General features: G+C 39.1%; 1 protein-coding gene across 1 annotated transcript in view; it reads right to left on the bottom strand.

Annotated features, from left to right (window-relative positions):
* Positions 1–10,200: 10,200 nt before the first annotated feature.
* Positions 10,201–24,648, bottom strand: part of Stim2 (stromal interaction molecule 2) — a 138,800-nt gene continuing 124,352 nt past the window's right edge. Inside the window, exons 10-14 of the mRNA XM_055623802.1 lie at positions 22,653–22,820; positions 21,868–21,968; positions 21,408–21,646; positions 16,336–16,609; positions 10,201–11,632 (exon numbers count right to left, since the gene is read on the bottom strand). Coding sequence (XP_055479777.1) covers positions 11,155–11,632; positions 16,336–16,609; positions 21,408–21,646; positions 21,868–21,968; positions 22,653–22,820 — 1,260 coding nt within the window. The 3' untranslated portion in view covers positions 10,201–11,154. The remainder of the gene's footprint in view (positions 11,633–16,335; positions 16,610–21,407; positions 21,647–21,867; positions 21,969–22,652; positions 22,821–24,648) is intronic.

Below are 24,648 nucleotides of genomic sequence, written 5' to 3'. Positions count from 1 at the left end.
CAGCGGACTTGGAAAGGGGCAGGGTAGAGATGAGGGAGAGAGGGTGGGATTCTAAGAAGAAAGACCAATACTAAGGGTGTCATAATATCTGACTTCAAATTATACTACAGAGTCACAGTAATAAAAACAGCATGATATTGACACAAAATGAGGCAAATAGAGGAATCAGAAAAAAAATCTACAAACTATAGATGAGTGAGTTTTGACAAAGGTGCTGAATGCATCAGAGAAGAAAGCCTCCTCCCTCCCCCCGCCCAAAATGGTACTGGCTGAACATAGGTCCAAATGCAGAAGCGTGAAAGTAGATCCTTATTTTCACCCTTGTATGAACAGCAATTCAAATGGATCAAAGTCCTTAATGTAAGACTAAAACTTTTTGTCAACTCCTGGAGGAAAATATAGGTAAAAAAGTTCAAACAACATAGACAACTTTCTGAAAAGGACATCAATGGCTTAGGAAAAGCCACTGGGAAAATCAAGAAACTGACAAAAAAAAAAAAAAAAAAAAAAAAAAGATTCCAAAGCTTCCAAACATCAAAGGAAATAATCAGTAAAAGAAAGACAGCTACAGAATGGAAGAAAATATTTGGTTACATCTGACAGGGGGATTAATATCAAGAACACAAAACTGTCAATAGCAAACATCTCCAAAATCAATTTATGCAATAGCAAATGGGTAAATGAATTAAACATTCAACATTCTTAGCTATCAGAGAAATGTGAAGTTAAACCACATTGAGATTCTGTCACACCATAGCGAGGCTGACTACGAGGAAAACAAGTGACAATGAACATGAGTGAGGATACAAGAGCCTGCATGTTCTGCTGGGAATCAAAGGAGCTAATGCAGCCACTCTGAGAATCAGCAGAGGTTCCTACAAACAAAACCGAAGACAGAACTACATATGATCCAGCTAAACCTTCCGAGGTATATGCATAATGAATCTTAGTCAACACATCAGAGAGACATCAGCAGTTTACTGCAGTGCTAGGTCTCAAGAGCCAAGATACAGAAGCATCCCAGACCTTCATCAACAGATGACTAGATAAACACAATGTGGTTGTACATGTACAATGAGGTCTTGTTCAGCTACAATGAAGAATGAAATTATGTAATTTTCAGGGAAAATTATGGAATTGGATATCATGCCAAGTGAAATAAGCCAGATTAGGACATTTCTCTTTGGCAGAATCTCAGTTGCCATTCCCCCTCCCCTACCGTTTGTGTGTGTGTGTGTGTGTGCATGTGTATGTTTGTGTGTGTGAGACAGTAGAAGAAAGATAATGAGGGAGGAAGGGTAAATAGGATAAGAAAGTAAGCAAAGTGATTATGGACCAAGCACAATGATATACATGTATGAAAGTCATAATTAAATCTACTTAGAAGCCACCCAATAGAAACTGATCAAGAATGGGAAAAGAGGAGGACTGAATTTGAGCATGTTCACAGGAAGCCAACTGTTACTCAGTATGGAGATTTTGGTGACATGGTAATCAGAGACAGAAGAATGGGCTCCCTCTATAAAGCTCATCATGAGAAGTCAAGGGCATGAAGAGGATGCCACAGACAATTACAATGATGCAGCACGTAATTCAGGAAAGACAGCCTGGGAGCCAAGTGTATAGGGAATGAGCACAAGGAACGTGGTAACCAAGGGAGTAGGATCCATGATACGTCTAAGTGGGAGCAAAGGATATCGATACATCTAGAGGTGCAGCAGCAGTGGCCAAAGAGGTACAGCGAGGGGTCCGAAATGAGCCCACAAGTACACAGAGCTTGTTGGTGATGACAAGATTCCAGTATGTAGCATAAGAATTCATTTCAGGTTCTCAAGGATTTAGAATGGGATCGGGGGGCATGTTTTCACTGAGGAATATCAACAAAACCCTGGGATCCCATAGGAAGTAAAACCTTTACTTACACAGGACCACAACTTGACCTTCCCCTAGATAGTCTACATGACCCAGGGCTAAATACAAGGAAGAATAGACATGTGCCTTAGAGTTACCTGCTACAGACACAGCATTATGACAAGCCCTTTGCACGTACCAGCTCATCTAACACTAACAATGAAGAACCATTACATCCCTGCTTCATAGATGGAGAGACAACTTTGAAAGGATGTTATTTGCCCCTAATCATGGGTGGGAAATCTTGAAGCATGTTATTAGACCCCAAAGTTCACTTTCCTAATTGCTACAGCACACAAACCTAAGCAGTGAGGACACAGGACTTGAGTGGAAGCAAAAGAGAGCATCAGAGAATTCATTAGGATGTGTTTTAAGGTATCTTGGGTGTTCCAAACCTGGACTAAAAGCAGCAAGTGTTACTATTTCTTTTGTAAGCAATAAAATTATACCAATGTCAACATTAAAAAGTGAGATAATTATGATAGCCCATAAAACAACCATAACTTAAGAACATGAAGAAAACCACAGGGTTTTTTAAACCCCTTGTTTATAATTGTTCTAATCAGGGTACACTTTCAAAGCATGTTCCAGTGGTGTGTAGTGTGTACACAACAGAATGCTCTTTTCCTGGTATTTGCAAGACTCTGCCTCATTTTCTTCCTGTCTTCACTCAGACTTAAAGATCTTTTCTGGCTATCTCATTTAAACCTAAAAACCATCACCCTGAACATGTAACATGCAACATTTTTCAGCTGTTTATTGTCTTGCCCAGTGTAAGCCAGCCCTGGGGCTTTTGGTATTTTTTTTTTTTATTCATAGCATCTAGGATGTTTCTTAAAATATAGTGCATACTCAAGTTGCCCTCATTATCTTTGAGAAATTAATTCCAATATCACCCTCTTTGTGATGCCAACATGGGAGTTATAATCACTCACACACACATGCATGCACACGTACATACACTCCTCTTGGTATTTTAAGCAAGTTGTTGATTCTGTGCTTTCACAGCTATTCTGAAGCATTTCTGCCCAATGAGAAAGGGAAGAACTCTTATGATCCTTCTTGTTTGCTCAGCAGCCAGCATACTGTAGATTCTTACTACAAAATTAAAGAATCAAGTCTAGTAATGCAGTGACATTAATTACCAAATATGTAGTATAGCTATTAAATGGTACACTTGGCAGAAGGCATTGATACAAAGAATGACTACACTAAGTAACTTTGCTAGGCATATAAATTAAGACAACCTGAATGAAAAGTATTCATTCTTCATATTAGGCTTATTTAGTCATTGCTCATCACTCTGGCTCTAAAGATGGTTCTTCAATGACATACACTGGTGACTCCATGCCATAAGACTCAATGCTTATACCTATATTGGGTATTCTTGAACTATTTTCTTTTTAAAAAATTTTATTATTTATTACAATTTATTTACTTTATATCCCGGCTGTGGCCCCTTCCCTCCCTCTTCTCCTCCTATGCCCCTCCCCTAGTCTACTAATAGGGGAGGTCCTCCTCCCCTTCTATCTGCACCTAGCCTATTAGGTCTCATCAACACTGGCTGCATTGTCTTCTTTTGTGGCCTTGCAAGGTCACCCCCCCCCCCCTGAGGGGGAGGTGGTCAGAGAGCCTGTCAATGAGTTTATGCCAGATTACAGCCCCTGCTTCCCTTACTAGGGTACCCACTTGCAGACTTAGTTTGTGAGCTACATCTGAGCTTTAGGTCCTCTCCATGCATGGTCCTTGGTTGGGGTATCAGTCTCTACAGGGGCCCCAGAGCCCAGTTTTTTTTTTTTTTTTGTTTTGTTTTTTTTTGCTTTGTTGGTCTCCTTTTGGAGCTCCTGTCTCCTCCAGGACTTTTTATCTCCCCCTTCTTTTACAAAATTCCATGCACTCTGCCCAAAGTCTGGCTATGAGTTTCAGCCTCTACTTTGATACCTAGATCAGTAGAGTCTTTCAGAGGCCCTCTGTAAGCTCCTGTCCTGTTCCATGTCTTCTCCTGCTTCCGATGTCTACCGCATTTGCCCTTCTGAAGGAGGACTGAGTATCTTCCTTAGGGTCTTCCTTGTTGTTTAGCTTCTTTAGGAGTATAGATTTTAGTATGTTTACTCTGTGTTATATGTCTAATAACCACTTATGAGTGAGTAGATACCATGTGTGTCTTTCTGCTTCTGGGAACTTGAAAAAAACAATTCTCAATTTCATATGGAAAAACAAAAAACCCAGAATTGCTAAAACAATCCCACACAATAACAGATCTTTTGGAGGTATCTTCCATCCCTGATCTCAAACTGTACTATAGAGCCACAGTAATAAAACTGCATGGTACTGGCAAAGAAACAGTCTGAAGGATCAATGGAATCGAATAGAATTCCCAGAAATAAGCCCACACATGGATACTTGATTTTTGACAAAGAAGCCAAAACAATACATTGGTGAAAAGATATCATCTTCAACAAATGGTGCTGGTCTCACTGGATGTCTACATGTAGAAAAATACAAATAGATTCATATTTATCACCCTTTACAAAACTAAAGTCCAAGTGGATCAAAGACTTCAACAGAAAACCAGACACACTAAACCTGTTAGAAGAAAAAGTAGGAAAGAACCTGGAACTCATTGGCACAGGAGACAACTTCCTGAAGGGAACACCAACAGCACAGGCTCGAGAGCAACAATCAATAAATGGACCTCATGAAACTGAAAAGCTTCTGTAAAGCAAAGGACACTGTCATTAGAACTATTTTCTAATAATGATTAAACTCATGAAGATCCTTAACCACTTGGAACTTGAAGACAGCAATAGTGCCTGTTACTCATTTACTTACTCATCTGACATGATACATTCAAAATCTGAAATGTCAGTCATTTGGAGTGTAGAGCTAAGAAAGGCAGGTTCCTGAATTTATGTAATTCAGTTTATCAGGTCAACAAGTAAACATACCATTGTATTGCAACATCAGGTTAAGTGGACAAGCTGTGACATGTACCTTTCCCTTCCCCCTCCTTCCCACCTTTTCCATGGTCTATGCTCAATACTATCTCCAGATTCATTTTCAAACCTTTAAAGGTCAGAGGCGACTTCTGGCACAGCACTTCACTACTGCACTCAGGCTTCATTTCCCCCTTCATTCTCTTCAATGCCCTGTACTGTCTGGTTACAAAAAACACATCTCCAGTGTCAATAACTTTTTATGGAAAAGGGTCAAACAAAACCCCCACCCACTTGCTTTGAAAATTCTTTTCAGCCCACATGCTGGCACTTCTTTAATCTTGGGACCCCCAGTTGGTATGCATGAGTGTCTTATCATTTTCACACATAGGAAAAGGGTCTAATTCAACATTTTAGAACTGAGATACTTAAGTTAAAGGAATGACATTCAGAATATAGAGTATGAAGAGATACACAACACTAAACAGCTGCATGTAAAACAAAGCTGACACTCAAGTCCACTCAAAGAGATAAGATTGTTTTGATCCAGATGGGAGCTTCTAGAGTTGGACTGTTACAGGAAAGAAGGTGCCTGGGAAGAGCAGAAGCCTGGCTGCCACTCAAAGGACTGGAGACACTGCAGCTCCCCCACTGCAGCCTGATGGCACGCACCTACCTGCAGCGCTTCTGTAGGCAGAGGCAAACTGTCTGCCTTGCCTTAGCTTAGTGCCCCCCTCACTCCTGCAGGCTGATGCAGATGGGCCTGATTCAGTAGAAACTGCAGCAGGGCGCTGCGGAACGCAGCAACAATGACGATGTAACACCAAAGGATGCTTGGCATTGGCCTTCATCTGGTCACACCAAGAAATCACTATCCAAACTGAGGCTGCTCTACAGGGTTGCATCTGAGTCTACAGTAGCTTTGACCTTGAAGAGGCTCATTAGAACCTGTGAGACTTGCAGAGAACTCCAGGAAAGCCCAATCTTAGGACAGGCTGAAATCCAGAAACTTGGTCTGAAGTCCACTGGACCCTAATGCATTCGAAATCAGCTTACACCTCCTCAGATATCCCTGAAGATAGCTGGTGGAGGAGTGGTTTTTAGTTCAGTATTCCCAAGGCTTATATATTTTGCTAAAACCTCATGCTTTAGACAACCTTACCCTCTTTGCTGTTAAACGCTCTGCTGGAACTCTGTGAGTGCAAGCTCATTTGCAGAAGACATACTAATGGAGAGGGAAAACTAACTGGCCCTTGGTCCTACATTAGCACCATAGCCAACCTCTCCAGGTCTCTGACAAAAGAGCACCACTGAATTATCTTTGATCTATTAATTGCTATGAAATACATAATATCTCTTTCCATGAACCTCTAGTGACTCAACGGACACAGTGCCTTCTAGTATGTGTGGATTTCCATCTCATCTCCTTCTATTATATATTGGGCTCCTTTTCAACAAGACTTGTAATATCAACACTCATGTTTGGGGCATCTCACAATGCTTGGTATAAAAGCAAACTACTAGACATTAATTGAAGGTATTAAGATGACCCTAGAGGCTAGGGACATGGCTCATTGGGGAAAATGTTTGGTGAACATGGGCAGTTGTTCTCAACCTGCAGGTCATGACTCTTTTGGGGTCAAATGACCCTTTTACAAGGGTTTTATATTAAATATATATATAACTCATAACAGTAGCAAAATTACATTTATGAATTAATAATGAAAACAATTTTATTGGGGGGGGTACCACAACATGTAGAACTGTACTGAAGAGTCACAGCATTAGGGAGGTTGAGAAGTACTGCTCTAGGGCAAAGAAACCTTAAAAATGTCACCCCCAAGCTATGTGTGAGACAATGTAAACATATACATACATGCCTATTTATATGTACATAGATGTGAACTAAACTGTCTCCACATTTTGCTACACATTTTAAAATACATTATAAGAAATCAGTGTTGGCTCTTCTTTGAAGGTCTGATAGAATTCTGCACTAAAACTGTCTGGCCCTGGGCTTTTTTGGATGGGAGACTTTTGATGACAGCTTCTATTTCCTTAAGGGGACTATTTAATTTATTTACCTGATCTTGACTCAGCTTTGGTAAATGGAACCTATCTATCAGTGAACTTGGGGAGCAGAATGGTAGAAGGAAGAAGGGTAGGATTGATAGAGATCGGGGGGGGGGAAGCTACAGCTGGATACAAAATAAATAAATTTTAATTAATAAAAAATTAATTTATGAATAAAAGAAAATTGTCCATTTCATTTACATTTTCAAATTTTCTTGCATATAGGCTTTTAAGTAGGACCTAATGATTCCTTGGATTTCTTCAGTGTCTGTTGTTATGTCCCCCTTTTCATTTCTGATTTTATTGATTTGGACAGTGTCCCTCTGCCTTTTAGTTAGTTTGGCTAAGGGTTTGTCTATCTTGTTAATTTTCTCCGATCAAGGACCATGCATGGAGAGGACCTAGACCCCTGTTCAAAGGAAGCGCATTGGTGGCTCAGTTTCCAAGTGGGTTCTCTACTAAAGCGTACAGGGGCTATCTCCAACATGAACTCAGTGGCTGCTCTCTGATCACCTCCACCTGGGGGATGCAGCCTTGCCAGGCCACAGAGGAAGATGATGCAGCCAGCCTTCATGAGACCTGATAGGCTAGGGTCAGAAGGAAGGGGAGGAGGTGTCCCTGCCACCCCCAATCAGGGGACTAGGGAAAGAGCATAGGGGGAAAAGAGAGAAGGTGGGTGGGACTGGGAGGAGACAAGGGAAGGGGCTGCAGTGGGGATACAAAGTGAATAAATTGTAATAAATAAATATAAATAAATTAAAAAAAGAAATCAGTGTTGATGAGAATTTACGCAGTATTATTTAGATGTTACAAACTGTGCTTTCTGGCTTCATTCAGCAGCTGATGGAAACAGATGCTGAGACCCATAGCTAAACAATAGGCCTAGCTCGGAGAGTCTTGTGAAGAGTTGGGGGAGCCAGAGGAATCAAGGACAACACAAAAAGACCTATAGACCCAACCAACCTCGGCCCATGGGTACTTACAGAGATTGAACTGCCAACCAAGGAGCATGCCCAGGCCCCCTACACGCATGAGCAGCTTGTTCTTCATGAGGGTCCCCTAACAATTAGAGCAGGAGCTGTCTCTGACTCCGTTGCCTTGTTTGGATCTCTTTCCCCTAGCTGGGCTGTCTTTGTCTGGCCTTGGTGGGAGAGGATGCACCTAGTTCTGCTGAGACTTAATGTGCCGGGGGGGGGGGGGGGGGGGGGCCCCGGGGGGGGGGGGGGGGTCCTCTTTTCTGAGAATAAGGGAATAGGGGAATGGGGAGTGTGAGGGTGAGACTGGGAGGAGGAAGGAGAGGGGCTGCAATCAGACGGTAAAGAGGGAGGAGAGGGGAGGACAGGAGGGGAGGAAAGCAGAGGAAAGGAGAGGAGAGGAGGGGAGGAGAGGGAGGAGAGGAAAGAGGAGAGGAGAGGAAAGAAAAAATAAAAAGAATAGTGCCTTCTACCACTCACCATGCACCCTCATCAACCTACTGAAATTCGGGGCTGTCATCGGAAAAATAGTAATTTTTTAAAAACACACATTTACAGGTTAGTGTAAAGATTAAATTAGAATTATATAGCAGCGTTTAAAACAGTGCTTGGTAAAGAGTGCTCAACAAATATTAAATGCTATTACTCCTCATGTAATAAATTTGGCAGCAGCTAAATGGCAGATGTTTTAAACGAGTACATATTTGATATTATGTTAAATAACAGATTAGTGTTTTAAATAATAACATATTATAATGTTGAATGACAGAATGCTTTCAAAGGCTGTAGTAAATTCATACAATGGCATACTATTAGACAGTCACTATAATGTTGTTTACAAAGCGTCTTTAATGTTGGAGAAATTCTTTAGTTAAAAGTGAAAAAGCATGATATAAAAATGATTTAAATTATGTAAAATGCATAACTATTTAGAAAAATATCTAGCAGAAAGCACACCAAACAGTAAAAGCAGTTTTGATAGCAAAATTTGACTTACACACTGTTATTTTTGTCTTTGTACTTCTCTAACAGTAATATTTTTCATTTTTCAATAAAGAACCATAATTTTAAAAGATCTGAGTAAGACAAATATATGTAAAATTTATAAAAATGCCCAATGTTTCATATGTGATGTAATACAGAAATGACTGTGGCTTTCCAAAACTCAATTCTTGTCTGCTGAATTTCCAAAAACTGTTACTAAGGCAAGTAAGTATCACAAAATACTGTTATTAAAGCAAGTAAGCATCACAACATCCAACAGTAAACATCCCTTCGTTTGGACCTGTTTAGAGATGTATAATCACATAGACACAATGTACTCCTTGCCTGAAACCACCCACACTCTGACAGGCCAACCTCCTCTTGTCTTTACTGACCCTAGCCATGAGCAACCATGCAAGGCAAGCCCATCAGCACACTCCATGTTCTAGTAGCTTTGACCTTTTCTATCCATCAAACCAAAACATTGTCTCTGTTGCAATTTCTAAAAAGAATGCCTCCAGACCAGCCACGAGAGAGACAAAGCATCCCCCTTCCATCTGAGAGTTTCCTGAACACTTTCCAATTCTTTATTCACAATTGGTTCCCTTTTCTATACAACTCCAGAGCTGTCTGTGAATTCCACCTTTCATGTTATCTTACCTTCAAAGAATCTTCATTTCAGACAGCCAACTTCTGTTCCTAGGAGTTGAACTTGGAACCATGTAGTCATCAGCCTCAGTGAGACCTTGACAATTTTAACAGGACCAGTGGAACAAAATAATCGTAATTCACAGGAGTTTATGAAATACAGCCTCTTCATAAAGCATTCCTTTTAAGCAAATCTCAAAGGAACTTCTTTCTTACCTAGCAGCGGGCACATAGATAGCACTGAGTGAGATATTATGTGTATTAGCCAGTGCCCCCCAAATCTTATTAATATGTATCATTTTTCACCCACCCACCATCCTCACTGGAAACTTAAAGATGTTCATTTGCTTTGCTGTTCTGTGTGGCACTGCTCTCCTGCTACCTGCAGACTAGCCTATCATCTAACCAATTCCAAACTTTACAGACTGATTCAACACAATCTAAATGCACCGTAAGTTTATATTTGTTAATGTTGATATTAGAACATTTAAACATTTCAAACTACAGAAAAATATGACAAACAATATAAAACCAAGAAATCTGTTGACAATTTAGTTCCAAAACATCACTATTTCTTGTATTGCAATTAAGTGACAAGACAGCTTACATAGCTCTCCAGAAAACAGTGTTTTTAGTGGAGTGTTATCAACAAAAATCAGCACAATCCCACACAATAATGTCTCCAATTTATTATCTTTTCCACAGTACAAATTTTTTCACAAACCATAAATTCTTTGCATTTATTCAAAGTCTGTAAACAAGTGCCTGAATCCCCACACCCCCAACCTCAGTTTAAGCATGTGAATGTTTTAAGTCCTTCGATCAAGTTTTAACTCTTCCGCTTGTATAAGGAAGCAAGAGCCTTCTCTCTTTACATTATTTATATTTTATCATACAGCCTGCAGTGCAGTGAATCACAGTGAAAGCCCTGGGGAAAACAAAACAACATGATCTTTACAGCAGGACTTGAAACTTTATAATAATAAATGCATTTGAAGAAGCGTCCCATAATAAAAGTGTGGGTTTTCATTTCCAGAAATCAAGTCAATTAGAAACCCTAGTTTCTACTTAAAAACCCATTTTGATCTAAAAGTTGAAAACAGTCCCCTATCCACAGTCATTTTATAAACTCTATACAGTTTTACTTGCAGAGATTTTTTTTTCCAGTCTGGAAAACAGTAGTGCAATTAGTTTTACTTCTTTTAAGTTATTTAGTCCATGATGGAAACAGCTCTGTGGAAAGATAAGAAGATATTCCGGTAAACAAGAAATTTTTGCAAGCCCATGCTGGCTTACAGTCCATTAAAGCTTGTAAGTCCATAGCGGCTTTCAACAGAATGCTGTGTATACATCACTAACATCAATGCAGAAATAAATAGGCGGAAATAACTGTAAACTGTCTCCTCTTGATGACTTTTCGGTAATGTCTGACTTGATGAAGTGATTGCGTAGTCAGTTAATTAAGCAGACAGTAGACAGCTGGCCCTTAAGGACATTTCCACTATGGCATCAAGTCTGGAAAGCCCCAATGGAGTTACATTCCTAAAATTAAAATAAAAACGGAGTGGAGGGTGGGAGATAAAAGTTTACAGATGCCACTTGAATGGAATTCCATCAAGCCAGCTGAGTCACTTAGACTTCTTCTTGAAAAGGCTTTTGATTTTTGATGGCTTTTTGCTTTTCTCGCCATTATGACAAAGATCATGTGGGATGCTGCTTATTCGAGAAACATTTGAGGCATCCTGAACTGGCTTGCTGTCATTGCCAGCTGAGGAGCATGATGTGTGTCGGGGTTTAGGCACTGGGATGCCAGTAGAAAGCTGGTTCATGCTACAGGACTTCTCCAAGATGCCATTGTACACTTTGCTCGCAGGGCTGAAGATCATGCTCTTGGTTTCTGTCAGACCCACACACTCAGGGGAGCCCCGGGAGACATCCGCTGTCACTGGCGAATCCCCCCTGGAAGAATCCTCCAGGGAAAGCTCATCTCTCGACACCTTTCGAGAAGACAATGTTTGATATATCTCAAGGCTTGAAGGAGGAGACTGTTTCCTTCCAATGGAAGAGTTTAAGGAGTCACATTCTGAAGCTGTGTCTGGTACTTCCCTGAATGAGACAGACATGGGTAAGACTTTTAGATCTACATGTTCTTAGAGTACCAGCAAACACTCTGCCAAATCAACTTTTACTCCCTATTTATTTAATTATAAAACGATGTGTGACAATTATATATAGTTAAGATTTAAAATATTTCCTTTAATATAGCCTATTATTTCTGTGCATGTGTGTATGTATGTTTTTTTGTGAATATCTGCATGTGTGTGTGTGTGTGTGTGTGTGTGTGTGTATTTCTGTGGATATCTGTATATGTACATGAGTAGGCTACAGGTCAACACTGAGCAACCTCCTTGATTGCTATCCCTGTGATTTTTTGAGATGGGGTCTCTAAGCAAATCTGGAACTCATCAATTCAGATAGGCTGACTGACTAAGAAGCTAGAGGTCTGTGTGTCTCCATCCTTTCCCCTGAAAGAGTTAAGACATGTGAGGTGGCACATGGCTTTTAAACAGATTCCAGGGATCAAAATTCAGCTTTCATGCTCATTTAGTAGGCATTGTATTGTCTGAGCCTCTCACTAGCCCCAAACTTTAGTTTTTAAGATAAATTGTAACAAACATTAAGTTATTTATGCCTTCTTTGAAAAAAAGGAAAATGTCTGAATTTTGAGTTTTCGTAAGCCTGACTTTTTTCTTCAAAACTATTTTTCTTTCTGAATCACAGAACTGCCAGTATATTTTTAAAACGATGGAATTTTAAATCACTACTTTTAATGTTTAGTTAATGAGCCTGATGAAATGTAACTCTCTGAAGAAAAATTATGAGTAAAATATGAATACTATACTTGTAAGTTTAGGGGAGACAATCTGCTAAGGTACAGCAATATGGACTAGATGGAAGATAAAAGGCAAATACATAATGCTATTTAAAAAAAAATGGATGTTGAGTAAATTCTCAAAGAATCCTTTCTTTGTGAATGCTCCCCCACTTTGTTGGTAGCAAGAAAAGGAATTACTGCAGCAGAACACTGAGGTTCTTGCCAGCTGCCATCAAGCCTACCAGCCTCCTTTGGAATAGCACAAAGCCACGGCTCTTTTTACCCCCACCCCACCTCTGGCAGAACCACCAGACTTGCCCTAAGTGACCCCACAACCTCCTTAGTAGCCTCTCTGTTTCTATCCCAGCTCCTCCCTCCAGCTACTCCACAAAGCCATTGAAGGGACCTAAAGTGCGGTCACCCGCAAGTCACTTACTTGCCCACGCCTTTCTACTGTGTTCCCTCCGAGCAGAATCCGAAAGCTCTACAGATCTACCTGGCTCTTGACTATCTCCCCAACCACTGCCCGACCTCTGTTCCTTCAACACAGGAGTCTCGAGATTCCCCCACAACATTTCCCCACTTCTTCCCCTGCCTGGAATACGTGCCTCCCCACGGCTCTGTGACTGCTTCTTGTCATTAAGGCAACTGCTACTCGCCCAGAGAAGCCTTCCCTAACCATCCTATGTAAAATGGCATTTCCTCTGCATTTTACTTATCTATATTTATCATTCTAGCATGGCTTAATGGTAAAAATGCTATTTTCTACTAACTTCAGAAGAAAAACCCTAATAAAGATTCAGATATGTTATTAACCACTGTATTCTCTCTGCATTGTGATTGGTGGCGAACTCACAGTGAGATTAATAAATATCTACTGAATTAAGAATTAAATCCTGAAGAACATGAGCCATTTTTAATTGGTTTCTGCATGTACTTACTAGCACGCCATTAAAAACTTCACTAAAAATGAAAGGCAAAATTAAGGAAAAACTTGCAGAAGGAAGTGAGAAAATAAATAAGGCTAAAAACAGAATAGCAAAGAAAAACTCACATATAATCATAACCATGATTACCATCATGATCATCATGATCATCATCATGATCATGATCATCATCCTCTCCCAGCTAGAACTACCCAAGGCCATCTTACTTGCCTTGGGAGTTCAACTCATATTTATTGGATGACTTAAGTGAATTATCTCTCATGTTGAATAGTCTATAAGTACTACCATTTCTTATCTTATCTATACTCGTTTACTTGTGACAAGCATGATCTCAACTTAATATTATATTTCACATATCCATTAGATTGCTAAACTCACATATTTTTGTTTTACTCATGCTATCTATGTAAAGGTTTCCTTAAATATGTTCTTTTTATAATATTTACATATGGTATATGTGTTTATTAAAACATCTGTGTATGGACACTTATTTATATGTGTATGTACAAGTCCCACAGCTCAAATGTGGAGGTCAGAGGACAGCTTACAGAAATTGGTTCTCTTCATCCGTCATGTGGATCCTGGGAAATGAACCAGAGTAATCAAGCTTGACTGCAAGAGCTACTATCCATTGAACTATCTTACTAACTCTAAAGATTTCTTTTATATAAGCCTCAAGAAGAAACACAAGTTCCTGGTCTCATAAAGATGTAACATGAAACATGTTACATGTTTCATCATAAAGATTTTCATCATAACATGTTACATCATAAAGATGTAAAATGAAAAGAAAACCAATCCCAGGAGATGTGTTCCTCCCTCCTCCACCCCTTGTCCTGCTGCCAATCAGCTGTCAACCTCATGCAAATTTCTCCAGGTCTCAATTTTCTTATATGCTAAAGTAAGAGACTTAGATTTGTCTTTAGTGTTGGACTTATTTCTACCACTCTAATTAAAAAACAAGCAACGATCAAATATATTAAGCTTCCATGTAACTGAGGAGATCTGCACCGTAGGTACTACACAAATTAAAATTTATGATTTTTAACTTTTTTATATATTTTACTTTCTGTGTATTGGTGTTTTGCCTGCACGACTGTGTGCAGGCGTCAGAAGCCCGAACTGAAGCTACAGACAGGCGTAAGCTGCCATGCAGATGCTGGGAATCAAACCCAGATCACCTGGAAGTGCAGCAGTGCTCTCTGCTGAGCCCTCTCCCCAGCCCCTAGTTTCTCTATATATTTTAAAATGTACATTCCTTCGAGAGCATGTTTCCTTTGGAACTGAACTTAATCTTATAGACCATTTATATTACTATTTTTATTATTTGCTCTGTAGTAACATGTAACTAAATACATGTAAATTTTATAAGAAGATACGTGTTTTTACAAAAAAAGAAAGAAAAAAGAGGGCTGGCTGAGCGCATGTGTGTAACGTGTAGACAGAAAAGGCTGGCTTAGTAGTAGAGAGCAATTACAAGTACGGCAGTAGACGTGTTTCCTGAAGTGACATCCTCTCATAGTTATGAGACTGCTGTGAAGCTTTGACATGTTATGTGAAACAAGAACTTAACTAACTTTCCATGATGCCAAGGTTCCGAGGGACAGGGCAGCTCTGGCGTCTCCTACCATTTTCTAGAAGCCACAGAAGAACAACTTAGAGAGCAAAGCCCTCTTGCTTGTGATAGTGCTTATACCACAAAAATATACAAATAAAATGCTAATCAGACCAGGCTTGCTATGGAAAAGTATACCAAATTCTCTACTTGCAATGAGACTGGAAATCCCAATTATTTCCTTAGAAACAAGCCTCAGAGAATGCCTGCTAATAAAAAAATAACTTTTCCTAGGCACTGAAATAATTATAGGTGAAAGTGTTCTGATGGTAGTATCACCATAGCTGTGTGATAGTTCTAGGAGGCCACCCAGACCACCAACCCCAGGGCTAACATGTGGCAAAATCAGAAACTAACAGCAGTTTTTCTGTCACCAACACCACTCCCCTTGAGAAGAAGAATACAGTTTAGAAGTGAGCTCCCCACAGCCACAGGCCTCAAGACAGAATGGACTGCATGCTGCTATACTCGCCATGGCAGAGAAATTTAGTTATGCATTTCATTTAATTATATCATTCCCTCCATTAAATTTTCAACATTTTCTTAAGCCCTGGGCATATGAAACTGCCTATGGGCTAGCAAACAGCAAATTATTTTGAAATTTCAGTCATAGTGATCTTACTATGTGCAGGTATACTCAAGCCCAAGACGTTGTCTTTTACATACATGTTTTCACTTGACAAGCTCGTGGCCAGAGACCTGAGTCAACTGAATTTGTTAGCATTTACAGTTACATCTCGAAACAGCCTCTACAATGCAGAGGCAGCAGAGTGGCGGCCTCTGAACTTCACAAGACTCTCAGAGGTCCACTCAGAGGTGCAATGTGAGTGCCAATGAAAAGGGACCTACAGATGCTAAGGCCTCAACTCACTGAGATTCCCAAAGATTATTTTTCAGGCAAGCACGTCAGGGAAGGTGGGACATACAGAAGGCAAGTCTCTGCCGCCAGCTTTGAGGGTTAGGCCACTTGACAAGGAGCAGTGGGTGGCCCTCAGAAACTGAAAGCAACTAGACCTATGCACAGAGTGGCAGAGAAACAAGACCTCAGCAATAGAACACAAAAAATTGAACTCTGCCAGGAACACATGAGGCTCAAAGGGGACTCCAGATTCCAAACGAGAAGCAGCCCAGCCAGCACCTTGATTTCAGCCTCTAGTACAGTGAGCAGAAGAAAACCCAGTCAGCCCAGTTGAACGTCAGTTGTACAGAACTGAATGTCTACAAAACAGGTGTCCTGTGAAGCCACTGAGCCTGTGGCACCTTGTTGTGTAATCACAGAATGCATTCAGCACTGCCCCAACTGCCACACCCATTTTCCTCCCTCAGTCCCACCTAGAAGACCCATGCGCCACGATTCATTAATCGCCAATACCATTGTTTGTCAGCAGTGAAGTAGATGGCCTCCTCCTCCTCCTCGTTCCGATACAGAGCAGGGCAACTCGAGACAGACAGAATGTCTGGATCTGGGGAGGGCAATGAGTGCTGGGGGTGCTGGGGGTGGTGAGGATGCCGAGGGTGGGCTGCCAGAGGAGCATGTGGAGGGAGCTGAGCTCGCTGGGACTGTGGGGAGGACGGCACGATGCTGCGACGAGAGCGGCATAAACTGCTGCTTCTGGCTAAAGATCCAGCAGGCTTGGCCACGGTCCCTGAAAAATAGAACCCAGTGAAAACACTCGTAACCACCTATGTCCCTTAAATGTCTTCCTGGAAATGTGTACTCAAGAACTGATGTAAAATATCAGGTTTAATGTTTATTCAAGCAACAATATTAACAACTGCCATTCTCTACCACCAATGGGAAAATTAAACAGCAATTAACACAAATGTACTAAAAATGGTAACAGAGGTAGAACTAAAATAAATGAATATAAATGAAGTTTTACTGTAAACATCTAACACTATTGAAAACAAAGACTTAAAACTTTACTCTAAATAACCTTTACATTTAAAGTCAATATAGCACACTTGTAAGGAATGATACTGTTTATTTACACTCATACTGAAGCAGTAGAAAAAAACCACTAAAGTATCAATGGATAGTCTTAGACATATCACAACTTGTTTGATCTTTAAGATTTAAATAAAGACTGTACAAAGTCTCTCAGCTGAAACCAAAGCTTGCTTCCAGAACACAAGTCCTTGTGAACTCAGCCTGTCTTAGGCCCCCTGTGTCTACTGCAAGTCTCAAGCTAGAGCCATGAACGTAGAACAACAGACTCATCCGCAGTGTCTTCCTGCAGTAAAGCAGCCTAAGAACGCCCTTCTCAACCTAGCTCCTCATGCATGCTGCACTCCTCTTGTGCCCTCTACGAAACGCGGCCCTTCTGGAGCTCACGCCACGAGACAACACAGAGCCCCAGACTGCATGCCAGTGCTATCCCCCCAGTAGTCGCTCTTGCTCTAGGAGCCATCCACTCATCACCACAAACAGTGTCTTGTCTCACCACTCATGCTATGATGAGACCACCGAACAACAAGAAATAAAACAACTCTCCTAGTAATCAGAAATCATAAATTGCCTAAACAGAAACTCTAACAATTTGACTGAGGTCAAACTTCTCACCAGCAACTTCAAAACACTTTGGAAAATATACAGAATCAAATCTACATCTGTTATTTAGTTAAGCTATTATTTTCCAGCAAAAGTGAAAATAAAGTCACTTTCTGCCAGATAGATTTTTCACTTCTAATTTGCTTAATAAAACATTAATTAGTAACATATTTTCAAGAAAGAACAAAAAGGAGAAAAGAAAAATGGAACAGTATACCTAAATAATGATAAACAGTATACCTAAATGATGATTTAAATTGTAATAAAATGATGGTTATAAGTGACAGTCTACCCATCAGAAAGCACCAGACAATACTAATACACAAATGAAGAGTTTTTAAAATTCAAGTTATATGAAGCCCCTAATTGTTAATAATGAGAGAGAAGGGACAAAGGAAAAGGAAAAGAGAATGGAAAAAAAAAAAAACATAATTAAGAGTGATGGTATAAAACAGACCAAGCAGCAGTTTAAATTTCTGCATTCAATACGCCCAGAACATAAAGGAAGGAAGTTTAGGAATGATGTGGTATTATTTCATACTCACTTGGGTTGCAGAACCAATCAATCACATCATACCCAGTATGAGTGAGGCTACAGAAGCACAACTCTTAAAACAGTGGATGCAAGTGAACAAAACCCTACTGAAGGCAGTTTGGCAATGACTACTAGGAGATACTTTCCCAATGATCAAAAGCCATTTCAAAGGGTCCCGAGAAACTGTGAGCTGTGCATATTACATACCATAAGGATGTGTGTTTTCACTATTTTTTTTAAAAGGAAATACACAAGGAATCTCAGCAGGAAAAGGGAGACATCACGTTAATAACTATAATAAACAAGGTAGAGTTGACTCGTGTTAAACAATCAAAGTAAATTTAACTATGTTTAAACACAGAAAAACTTTGAAGCACATTTTAGAGCAAAGAAGTTTCAAAGTGATACCTATAGTTTGACGATATTTATGTAGATGTTGTCAGTATGCAGCGATGGTATATAGTGCCATGAATGGTATATGTGAAACCAAAGAATACTTCAGTAGGTGTTAGAATAACAGCTTCAGAAGAGGGAAAGAGAGATGGTGTGGTCCATTTCAGAAAACCAATACAACTTGTTTACTTTTGTGTTGGGTAGGCATCATTTTCAGTGACTTTAAGGACATACAAAGGGCTTTATAAGAAGTCCAAAGCACATTACTGCCACACCGCACTCTGAAAACATATAGCAGAGGCTTACAAACTGGAGAAGGAGAAATTCTATCCTCCGTTCTTCTCACAACAAATATTTCAATTAACACTTTCTGGGTTTTCTTCATGTAAAATTACAGTCTTATAATATATACTAGAATCTTTTGCTTTCTTTACATACAAAAAGCATGCTTCCTGGCAATTATTTCAAGCACAACTACCACATAACATAGACCACCAAGGAGGCATTTAAATGAAGCGCATTCATCCTAGCATGCACTTTATTCTTACACCTAACAGCCCTTGTTTTATAAGACTTAGAACCTAGGCTCTTGTAAGAAGGCACAATGGATGCTTTTTGCTTCTAAAATGCCAGTTAGGCCAGGTGGTGGTGGTGCACTCCTTTAATCCCAGCACTCTGGAGGCAGAAGCAGGAGGACCTCTGAGTTCAGGGCTAGCCTGGTCTACAGAGTGAGTTTCAGGATAGCCTGATCTACACGGAGAAGCCCTGTCTTGCAAAACAAACAAACAAAACAAAACAAAAATATTTTAACCAAGTCAAAAACATTGGCATAAAAGAATGTCCAACATTTGACCTGAGCTTCAAGATGTCTAGAGTATGTGATGAAAATAATAAAAAGGATATGATGTAAAAAGAGGCAGACAGGCTGGTAGGAAAAGCATGCTTTGGGACATTGAAGAACTCTGTCTGAATCCCAGTTTGGGCTCTATTCTGTAACCTTGAGCAACTTTTCCTGTTTCTCTGATCTGTAGCTTCCTGCATTATAAAATAAAAGTATTAATGTTTAAAAAAAAAAAAAAAAGCACAATGGAGTACCACTAGGTGGCCACTAGGTGGCGGCACAGCTCTCCAATCCTATGAGCAATCAGATTAATTTCTAAAGCTTCCTATTAAATTTCAAATTAACTTATACTTTTTCATATTTACAAGTATAAATGTCTTTGTATAAATACCACAATTATTCAAAACATATGCCAATTATACACATTCAGTATAATTATTTTCTTTTAATAGAAAAAAAAAAGTTTTGCTACCTCCAAACTACCAAAAGTGCTTCTAAAACAGACAAGGAAAAGAAGTTAATTGAGAGAATGGATCCTCCTCACATACAATTCTGATCCGTAACAAGTAGATATTTTAAATAAAAATTATTTTTAAAACACCTATTTTTCAAAAAAAGATGTATGCATTTGTCAATCAGTGTTACATAAGGGCACATATACAAACAATAGAATAGACAAATTCAAATTGCAAGCCAGCGTGAAAATTGACGTAGCTACAACTATTAACACCTGAACAAGGCGGAGAAGGTGTTCCCCAAATTTACAAGTTGTTCCTCTAACTGGAAGAGTCACTGCCTCCTCACTACACCATAAGCAGACTTAAAGCCAGGAAATAGCAAAAGCACACTTAATTACCTGTCAGACTAAGAGCTTAATTTGATCACAACTTTCTTATTCAATCAGAAGTGCTCTAACAATCTCAGGAAAGATGCAACATTGAACAGAAAAGGTCAAACTGGAAAGTACTCAGATAAGATGACCTGATTGACTAAAAACCTTAAGGTTTCAGTCAACCAAGGACTAAATTAACACAGTTCTCCATTCTTTGGAGCTTCACTGTATTGACATTGCAAGAAGTCACAAATACTGGAAAAATGAACTAGGCAAAAGGCAATAAGAATAAAAATTTATTCAAATACTTTCTAATATTAAGAAACCCTACAAATTGAAAACATCTGTAATTGCAGAAAGCCAAAAGTTAAAGCATTCAAATTTTATCTTAGCAAAATGTTTTTTCATAAAGTAAAACCCTAAAGCATAGCATACAACTAAGCAATATTAATACACACAAAAAAGCTTCCTTTGGAAGAACTTACATTCTAGCAAAACAGCATGTTGGCAGACATGTATAATCCTAGTACTCAGAAAGCTCAGGTAAGAGGCCAGCCTGAGCTACACCACAAGCTTCATTTTAAAACAATTAGAATATTTTACTTATTATATAATGTACTATGTATACATATATACACATCACATCTAAATTTTCATAAACAAGCACAGTTTAATTTTGCTAGAGGCAAACATATTCAGTACTTCATGAGTTACACAGAGCAGGGTAACAATATTAATAAAAGAATAAACTGAAAAGCAAAATAAAAATACTAAGAACAAGAAAGGAAAAAAAAAAGTCTTGGGAATGGAACAAGCCATAATCTGACTAGTGAATCAAGAGCTGATTACAGCAGAGCTAGCAACTAAACCAGTTTCCAAACAATTGCCTCCATCTTTCTTTCTACTGAAGTTTTCCCTCAGAGTTGAGCATGTCATTTATATAGCGATTGGCAGTCATAATGCTGTATCCATCCCTTTTCTTTGGGCCTCTCTCATTTTAATTTAATGAGAAGTAATGGTTTAAAAGCAAAATCCTACAATAGTTTCATAAAACAATTGCTAAAATGTGTGCTAAGTTATGTAAATTAAGTATTCATGCTTCTTGATTAGGTATATTTCTATGACAGAATATAAGATATACATAAAGAATGCATGTGTGAGAATATTTCATACAGTACTCTCAAAGAGCAAAAAAAAGTATTCGTCCCCAAAGATTTCAAAGCATATCACTCCTTAAAAAGGCATGGCGGCAACGTGCCTTAAAACCTGAGCCAATACTCTGCTGAACTTACCTGGAAACTGTGAGACTATTGGGGGCGTGTCTTCATCTAAGTCATCAACTCCTCCAGCAATGGGGTAAGGTGGAATGGAGACTCTAGGCATCACCACCCAGCTGTGGTCAGAGTACAGAGAGGAGGTGAGACTGGGCAGCCCAGAGTTGTGAGCTATCTGAAAGCCACAGATCTTCTCAATCTGCTGCCAACGAAAAAGTCGTTCTCGCAAACATGTCGTCAGTTCAGAGAGTGCTTTCCTGAAAAGCCAACAGAGGAATTAATTATCACCTTGAAGTTTTTAATATGATATTAAAATATCATTTCAATATGACAGGAAGAGACCATGGAAACTGAAATTATCCAGTTTCAGAATTAATATAAAGTATGTCATGATACATGCTGCACTGATTAAATACACATTATCTATATGGTACACAGCTGAACACAGACAGACAGACTAGTAAAATGGCATTCTTACTTGGCTTCCAGAATCTTGTGGTCTACTTCATCCAAGGAGGAGCTATGTGCAACATGCAGGGTCCCAAAGACTGTGCTTCTCTTCTTTTTAATTTTTTCTGCCTGAAAACCCAAAAGGTAAAAATAAAGTTAGGTTTAGGAAAATGATTACTTATATTACTAATAAAGCTGATCCTGATGTTGACTGTATTAATCATCACAAAACCAGTAGAAAATTATTAGCTAAGATAAAGACTTGTCTTCAAAAAAAAAAAAAAAAAAAAAAAAAAAAAAACGGTGAGAAAAAAAGCATGCTTTCCTGAGTCAAAGATATTTAAAGCTTTGTTCTAGAGAAGTGTTTCTCTTATTTCTATAGCTGAGAAAGAACAGATTCTTCTATTAAAACAACATTAACCAAATCGTACTGCAATGAGGTGTTAGTGAGTCAATTATGCATTTTTCTGGAATTCAGATTAAGGCTTACTCTTATTCCACACAATTTAATTTAATAAACAGCAAACATGAATTTCTGGTAACTACTAACCTGCATCAGATATGAGGCAGCAACCTGAAGGAGAAAAGCTCTGTATAAAATGTTTACAATGGTGATAATAAAGACAATTTGTCTAGGACACTAAGTAATTTTGAAAGTTATATATGTATTTCTCTAGAAAAAGTAATTTTACCTAAAATTCAATAATTTCAAGAGTCAATTTACGTGACACTCTAATTTTAAAAACAGAATCACGAAGGGATTTTACTGAGGTCTTAGTATTCTGAGTGATGACTCATGAAACAAGAGGATACCTCATCCTTAGCAATGGCTAGCTGCATCTCGGCGTTCTGTCTCTTAATATTGTAGTACTGTACTTCAACTTCATGTGTTAGCTGAAGCCATTTCTGCAGCGCATCAGGAACAGACCAGCTGCTTCTCAGTTCAAACTCCTTTTCAGCCTTTTTTAGAGCCATGCGGACCTGGGAAGATGAAAGACAGAAAACACAAAGGAAGATAAAATTGAAATAAATGTTGGTAGGAAAATGAAAAATAATTCAATTATACATTTTACAAAAACCTTTTAAAGTCACTAAGTCTAAAGGTTCTTCTTTTATCAAAACTAGGGCTGACTTTAAGTGCATCCTCAATTTCCTAAGCCAAGCTGAACGTCACAGGTCAGAGAAGGAGTACACGTGCCCACACACATATAAAAAGTGGAAGTACTTACTTTTTGTAACTTATAGTTGTCAAGCTAAGACAAATCAGGCACAGAAGAAAAAAATTACAGAAAACATACAAATTACTGATCCCACTTTCTCACAATGCCTGTTTTTGGTCACCTGGGATTTGAAGCAATGCCTAAATAAAACTGAGTGGCCTTTCTAGTTCTCATTTCCATATGCCCTCTCTGTTATTTCTCGTGCTTCTCTTACTACAGTGTGTTCCCCCATCTACCTCATCCACTGCTTCTGATACAACAGACAGCAAGAAATTCAGTTCTGGACAAGAATATATTTGCTACTCCCCATGAGAAACTATGCACTGCCTTTCCTGTAAGGATGAAGTATTTCTCCCACATTTAAGGGGGGTAGCCAACTAAACAACCACAAACTTAAGATATCTGATGTGCTCCGTGTAATAAAAGCTAAGGAATAAAATAGCAAAAGAAAGGCCTCACTCAGAAAACGACGAAGCAGGAACAGACAGCACTTTCTTGGGATCTAGACAGGGTGGTGGGACTGACGTGCAGACTTGTAACATTCCACGGAGCCCCAGCACACTGCGGAGCACACTGACTCTGGCACCCAACCCGTACCTGCACAGTACTTTGCTCACTAAGGTAACCGAACCAAACTGCAGAGGAATGTTTGATCTGAACAAACCCAACTTGTTTAAATAAACTTTTCTGTTTGCCAGAGTAAACCAAGAAGAGGACTACACAAAGTTTTGATAAAGAAATAGAACAGCTGTTGGGCAGTGTGGAAAAATATTTTAAAACTCCAAAATTAAAAAAAGAAATCACAACAGGACACAGAGTCCATAAATCAAAAAAAGTTTTTTTAAACAGTTGGAACTTGGGACTTTTAAATATGGCGTTTTCAGTGGAAGCAACCTCTAAGGCAACACCCGCCTGGTGTGATTCACTGTGTAATGTACACGGGACAACACGACTTTAGTAAGACAGTTGGCTAAGCTGTGTGGCGTCCCTGCTAATCTCTCAGGAAGAAAGAACTTGAGAGCAGGCCCTGTGACATGCAGTCCTACAGAACACCACAAGCAAGCCTTTTTCTCTCACAAGACTTGGAAACTAAACATTCAGTAATTTAAATGTCCAGGGTACTAAACACGGGATCTGAACATATCTCACTCATGTCATTCTCTATAATCGGAAAGATTTTCATAAATTTAATTATCTTAAAATAGTTCAATTGTTTTGCACAGAAACCCTGTATTTGGGGCATAGTTTGAGGCTGAGCAATGCTTAAATTAACGGTCAAATGTCCCAAACCTGTGAAGTTTATGACCATCCCATATTAACTGTTTAACAGCTATTATTCATAACTTTGTTATCTGATCAAAATCTTAACCTGCAGTTTGAGTTATGTTGTTATCCATGAGAATGGTCAAAGTCAAATTAGTTAACATCATTTTGAAGTTATCTCAACTCGGTGGAAAATATGTTTTAAACTATTTGGAATTATAGGATACTGTATGGAAATACATAAATTAATTTTCCAGTTTCATTACCTCAGTAAAGGAAGTTTTGAACAGTAGGGAAAAACACAGATTTGGAATAAAACACACAAA

This window comes from Psammomys obesus, unplaced genomic scaffold (genome assembly GCF_907164565.1).
Source record: "Psammomys obesus unplaced genomic scaffold, mPsaObe1.curated_primary_1811, whole genome shotgun sequence".
NCBI lineage: Eukaryota > Metazoa > Chordata > Mammalia > Rodentia > Muridae > Psammomys > Psammomys obesus.
This window is presented reverse-complemented; position numbering and strand designations above follow the sequence as displayed.